General features: G+C 40.8%; 1 protein-coding gene across 1 annotated transcript in view; it reads right to left on the bottom strand.

Annotated features, from left to right (window-relative positions):
* Positions 1 to 5,646, bottom strand: part of LOC107558109 (transcription factor 7-like 1-A) — a 31,242-nt gene extending 25,596 nt beyond the window's left edge. The window contains exons 1-3 of the mRNA XM_016241724.1: positions 4,949 to 5,646; positions 4,783 to 4,855; positions 4,556 to 4,683 (exon numbers count right to left, since the gene is read on the bottom strand). Coding sequence (XP_016097210.1) covers positions 4,556 to 4,683; positions 4,783 to 4,855; positions 4,949 to 5,134 — 387 coding nt within the window. The 5' untranslated portion in view covers positions 5,135 to 5,646. The remainder of the gene's footprint in view (positions 1 to 4,555; positions 4,684 to 4,782; positions 4,856 to 4,948) is intronic.
* Between the last annotated feature and the right edge of the window lie 439 nt (positions 5,647 to 6,085).

The raw sequence follows: 6,085 nt of genomic DNA, 5'->3' as shown, positions 1-6,085 counted from the left end.
TATATATATATATATAAAATTTGCTGTTTCCAGGACTGTATAAGCATAAGTAGCAAGCAAATTATTGGAAATTAGTAAAAAAAAAATTTGCAATAATAAAAACAAATCACAGATGCATTAAGATACAGAGCAGTTCTGCTTCATTACAATAAAAACAAACTAATTAAAACCACTGTGTAATGACGGAGCTCTTGCTATCTACACCATACTGTAAACACCATGCCATATGAAGATAATTAGCCAAAGAGATAAAACAAAAATACAGCAAATTCAGAACAATTTCATGCGGCCAGCGCAGGACATGATATGATCAACAGGAAAGAGATCTGTGTTACGGCCTTGGGAACAACTCCCTGCATTCCTTTATCTACTTCCTGTAGCATTTCTTCAGCCCCTGTGGTTCACCCTCACGTACAGATTCATAAACCACTCTCCTTTCAAGAGGAACGTCTGTAAATTAGGTCTTTATTTTGCCTTGTTCAAAAAAATAAATAAATCTGATGTCTAGAGCGACGCCAGGCTTGCATGGAAAACCAAAGGAGGAAAATAATGTTTGGCCTGACATTTCTTTCTTTAAGGAACTTTCTGGTTTTAATCTCAGTCAATAATCAAGTTACCAGAAAGGGTCTTCGGTGGAACATCTCCAACGGCGGGAAGGTTTTTAAATGGTCCCCTTTGATGAAGTAGTAACATTAAAAGGGGAAAAAGGAGAATTGGTTTATGTCTCATGCAATTCCTGGCTTCCTAACAAGACGCAGCATTCATAGCGCACACTTCTTCTACACAGCAAAAGAGAGACCGAAATATTTCTAAATTAATTTGGATTTGTTGAGTTTATCCTTACAGAAGAGAAAAAAACATAACACATTAAGTCAGGATAAAATTGTAAAGCGGTGTTTATTTGGTCATTTGTACAAACATTCGTACACCGGTTGTCAGGTTTCCTGAACCGTCTTGCACTACAGGAATGCTGTCTTAACTTAAAGACCTGGACAATGTCCCCTCTGTAGCTGAAGACGGGGAGGTGGGACAGGCCGGAGGGGGGTGCCTGGTTTCTCTCTCGCCATCTACCCCCACCCCGTCTCCGAGTGCTGAGTGTGTGGAAAAGGCTTGGGCTGTTGACAGGGCCACTCTCCTGAGCACTGTTTGTTTATGTAAAATGAGGCCCTCTCGTATGCAGGACAATTCCTCTGTTTACTTTATATTGTCTCGTAGGTCTTAAAATACCATCGTAGAGGAGAGAGTTTAAAGAGTGGAAGAAAGATGGAGGGGAAGAGAATGCCCGTCAAAAAGGGCCGACATGCTCTGACAGTGCAGCTATGCGATCGAGGGCTTGCAACTTACTCGCTAGTACTACTTTGTGCAATAAGTGCACTTAAGTTTAATTAATATCACAGGTTAGCATGGTTCGACCTCAATGGAAGTGGATACACAAGAGTTAAGTGCTTCCACAACAATGCTTTTGTGTTAAAATTGTTTAAATGCTCGCTTTTTCACCATCGTAGCTGTTTGTGGCACCTAAATGTCCGTTCACACCAAGGATGATCACTTTTAACTATACATTTTTATCGTTCTAATTCTATTTTAATAGCGAATTATGACACAGAGGAACGATATTTTCAGAATCACTTTCAGAACTTTTTTTTCCCCAGTTGAAGAATGATATAAACATCGGTAGCCTATCAGAAAACACACATTAGCCAATTCGCTAACATAGCTATATAATAGCTATAACCATATAATTATCGTTCTTGGTGTGAACAGACCTTAAATTTGTTGTTGTTTTTTCAGGTTGATCAACGATAAAAACATATGCCAATCAGATTCCATCCATTAGCCAGTCTGCTAATATAGTTATTATAGGCTAGTTATCATTCTTGGTGTGAATGGACTTTAAACGTTGCTAGTTTTTGCTACATCAGCTTCACATGCTACTGTGCTACACTAAAGGCGCTTTTCCACTGCATGGAACGGCTTGGTACGGTTCACTTTTGGGGGGTTTTCCACTGGGTACAGTACCTGGTACTTTTTTTTAGTACCACCTCAGTTGGGGTTCCAAGTGAACCGTACCGTTACCAAAACATGACGTGTAAACTCTGCTGATCACGGATTGGCCGGAGAGAATCGTCACTACCACTGAACTTGCGACACAAACACAACAGAACCACTAGATTTAAATCAGCACAGCCTGCGAAGGATCGAACGCAACTGTTTTGAACAAGCGCACCTTTTTTTTAACAACCAAAAAGTTTTGTTGTCTGTTGCAGAAGAACAGACATTCCTCTCGTTGATAGCAGAGGAGCGGATCCAGCGAGAGCTTGATGGGGCAACGCGGAATGAAAAAGTTTTTTTTAGGAGTCGTGGTAGTAGAGGCGGGGCAACTATAACGACATGTGAATAATCCCGCCCACTCTAAAGCGGTACTGAACTGCAGTGGAAACGCAAACCGTGCCGAGCCGAACCGTGCCGTGCTGAGCCATACCGAGCTGAGTCGTACCACGCAGTGGAAAAGCGCCATAAGATTAAGCTAGCATAAAATGTTAGCAATAGCATCTAACAAATTTTAACAGATCAAATTAATTAAAAAAAACATTAGTCACACAAACAATACCAAGTAAGAAAATCAAACAAGATTAGCCACAGGGCTAACATCAATATATTGACTAATCTGCACACAAAAGCACTGGACTTTTACCCTGCTGTTTACACTCACTAGAATATAATGTAATCAATAAAAAAACATTATTAAATAAGGAAGTGATAATTAGCAAACAAAGAGCAATGCTGTTAAACTGATGGGAACATTGAAAACTACAAAAGTGCTGAATTAGCATTTGCGAAAAGAGGACATTGTGGAAGATAAAACCTTAAGCAACTTCAACCTGGGGTCAAAGCAAACCTTGTTAAAGTCGACTAAAAAAAAGTATCTAAAAGTCCTTTATAACTGGAAGAGGGAAGCTAAACCCTCCACAAGAAGACATTTAGTGGGGCTTTTTCCATTGTGCAAACTGAAACAAAAAAAACGTGAGAGAAAATAAAGCTCCCCGAAAAAATCTTAGCATAGTGGGTTGTATTTACATTGAAAATCCAGTGCCAGCACTTACTGTAAACAATTTTCAGCTTCGGTTCAGTAACATTACATGTTTTTTCCTCCTCATAGACTGAGTGGCGCTTCACAAACTTTTGTACTCTAAAACTATACACAACCTTGCTTTTGTAGACTGAAAAAGACACGGCTAAATCAGTTGCCTTCGGGCTCTCACACACACAAATACACACAAGCAAGCCAGAAGTCAGATGTTATTATCCATCTTATCTACTTGAATCACAGTCACTCTTTGTTACAGCTGTTAAAGGTAACCTGTTTTCCTTAGTCAAACTACTCATGGGACAGCAACCGTTCTTTGGCTAATGCTATTTGACTATTATTATAAAAAAAATACATTGTGCTGCAAACAAGCAAACCTAATGCCACATCTAATATCCAAGTGTATGACCGACAGATTCATGCATTCTCACGAGTTAGCAGCACAATGAACACAATGAACGAATGTTTATCGCCACAGGCTCGCTGAAATTTTTCCACAATGACATGTTAGCCTACGTACGCATGCCTCATCACTTATACATTGACACGGCGGCTTTAGAAAGCAACAGGCAAACATTGTACAACAAAAAAAAACACTCCAGATATCCTTCAATGGCGCTAAATGGAGGAAGGCAAACATATGCAGCAATTTGCCTGCAATTCAAACACCTCGGTGGGGGCTTGCTGCTCAGGTAGCCAAACCGCCCCCCCTAGGTGAAGATGTCATTAAGATAATGGGCATCCAGTAGAGACCTACGATAGGGCCGTAAAACGGTAACTAATGATAACAATAGTCACCTAACAGCCCTCTAATTGAGTTTCACTGATGGGGAAGAACTTATCTAGAAAATCCCGATGTGGCTCAAATGAACTCAAAGGTCTTTATGATATAAGCCATAAAAACATGCAATCAGAACCCTCATGCTTTCGATATCTATGCACCCAGTCGTAAATTCGACTCTCTGACCGGGTAACATCCTATCACACAACAACAAAAAGGAGTAAAGACACATTCCTGACACCAAAAGCTAGATAAATCCTATCTGCCTGGGCTTGCCTCCAGTTTGTCGCCTGTTATGATAATACAAAATTAATTGTGCAGACATCTCACTGCGAAAAGTCCATTTTTGTGCCGTTGGAGGCGGCGAATAAAGGCTTCTTTTGTGCTCGGGTGAGCCCAAGTAAATGACTTATTGTGCAATGCATCAGAATGGCCTCCTAATAGGCTAAATGCATGCTCAGGACTCAACAAGTGGTAACAAACTTTTGGAAGACAAAGCTTGCTGGGGTATTTACTAGTTTTTGAGTCTTAAGAGAGATTCTGAACACAAAAGTGTCAAACAAAGAAGAGAACATGGCGCATTGAAAGGCAACTTTTGTGACGCGCGTCTTGCAACAGAAAAATGTATGGAGTACGGCGTGACGTCATGAAGGTGATAGTTGCGTTTAAAGTGAAACGGCACGTACCGTTCGTGTGCTGGGAGATAGCGATCCATTGGAGAGGTATGGATTCGTAATGTCTGGGATCATAAGAAACGGATAACCAGCATAAGTGGGTCCCTTGAAAAATCCTCCATCTTGTTGTCGTCTCAAAGCTTTAGGGGCGACAGCAAACGAATAATTGTCATTACTATGCATACATTATTCACACAAAACACAAGGAATACATCTCAAACCAGTTTTTTTTTTTTTACCTTCCGCAAAGTATTCTCTCTGTTTCTCGTAACTTTCTAGTTCTGGTCTGAACCGAGGACGCCTGTCTGTTTGCTTGCATTTGGGAAATAAAGCATCGGTTTAGTTTTAGCACTGACATGTATGCATTAGTGCACTAAAATGATCGTACAGGACTGTTGTGCTTACTTCGGAGTCTGATGAGCTGCTGTTGTTCTCGGACTCGTTTACTAGGGAAGATTTCACCTCGTCCAGATCTCTCTCCGACGACACATTCGCTGATATTTTCTCCTCTTGCTCACCCTCATCTTTAAAGGAAATAAGTTCATCATTTGCTCCCAGGTCATCGCCTCCTCCTCCGTTTAACTGAGGCATGTTGGCACTTTAAAACCCCGAACGTCTGATTAAAACGAAACTTTCTTCTCTCAGCGAGAGCTGTAATCCGAACTAACCCCAAATCTTACAAGCGCGACTGTGCCGAGGCTAGAAACAACAAGACGTTCCCAGTTTTCCCATGATCAGATCAGATCAGATCAGAAGCCTGTGGGTTGTGGATTGGGGTTTTCTTCCTACAAAACCGCACTGAAATAAACCTCCAAAACAGTCCACGGGCATCATTTGATATCCATTCGCGTGCCTGGAATCTTCCGATAGTCCTGCACAGAACGTAAAGACGTGCAAGAAAAAAGTTTCGCGAAACAAAGGTGTGGATACAAAGTTTCAGTCCTTCCGAGTTTCTCTTCCAAACGCTCGAACCTCTCCGTGTCAGCGTGTCAATCCCATGGTTTGATTGAAGGCGCACGAACGGGTCCCGACTGTGTGTTTAATATTTATAATTCAGCTCCGGTGACAGACTCGAATGTGGATAAAGAAACATTTGTATCCCTGGATGATAGAAGTGGACTGGGGCAGAAGGAAGAAACACCCTCAACAGAATGAAGGAGGAGGAGTCTGAGATGTAAACCGACACTCTGTTCACGCGACAACCCCCCTTAAAGAGACAGTCAACACTTCTCAAGGAGAGAGCTCCTGGATTCAAACAAGTAAGCTTCATTACAACAACAGCAAAATACTATTACTACTACTACTACTGATCATTCTATCTACCTACCCATATGCCTACACGCACACACACTCTCTCTCTCTCTCTCTCTCTCTCTCTCTCTCTCTCTCACACACACACACAGACCTATCTAATAGTATCTAATAATATGACAGAATATCAATTTAATGTATGCATACATTTTATCTATCTATCTATCTATCTATCTATCTATCTATATATATATATATATATATATATATACAATTTAAATAATATATTTG

This window comes from Sinocyclocheilus grahami, unplaced genomic scaffold (genome assembly GCF_001515645.1).
Source record: "Sinocyclocheilus grahami isolate Dianchi unplaced genomic scaffold, SAMN03320097.WGS_v1.1 scaffold632.1, whole genome shotgun sequence".
In the NCBI taxonomy this organism is placed as follows: domain Eukaryota; kingdom Metazoa; phylum Chordata; class Actinopteri; order Cypriniformes; family Cyprinidae; genus Sinocyclocheilus; species Sinocyclocheilus grahami.
The sequence above is the reverse complement of the archived record's forward strand: the minus strand, read 5'-3'. Positions and strand labels throughout refer to the sequence as shown.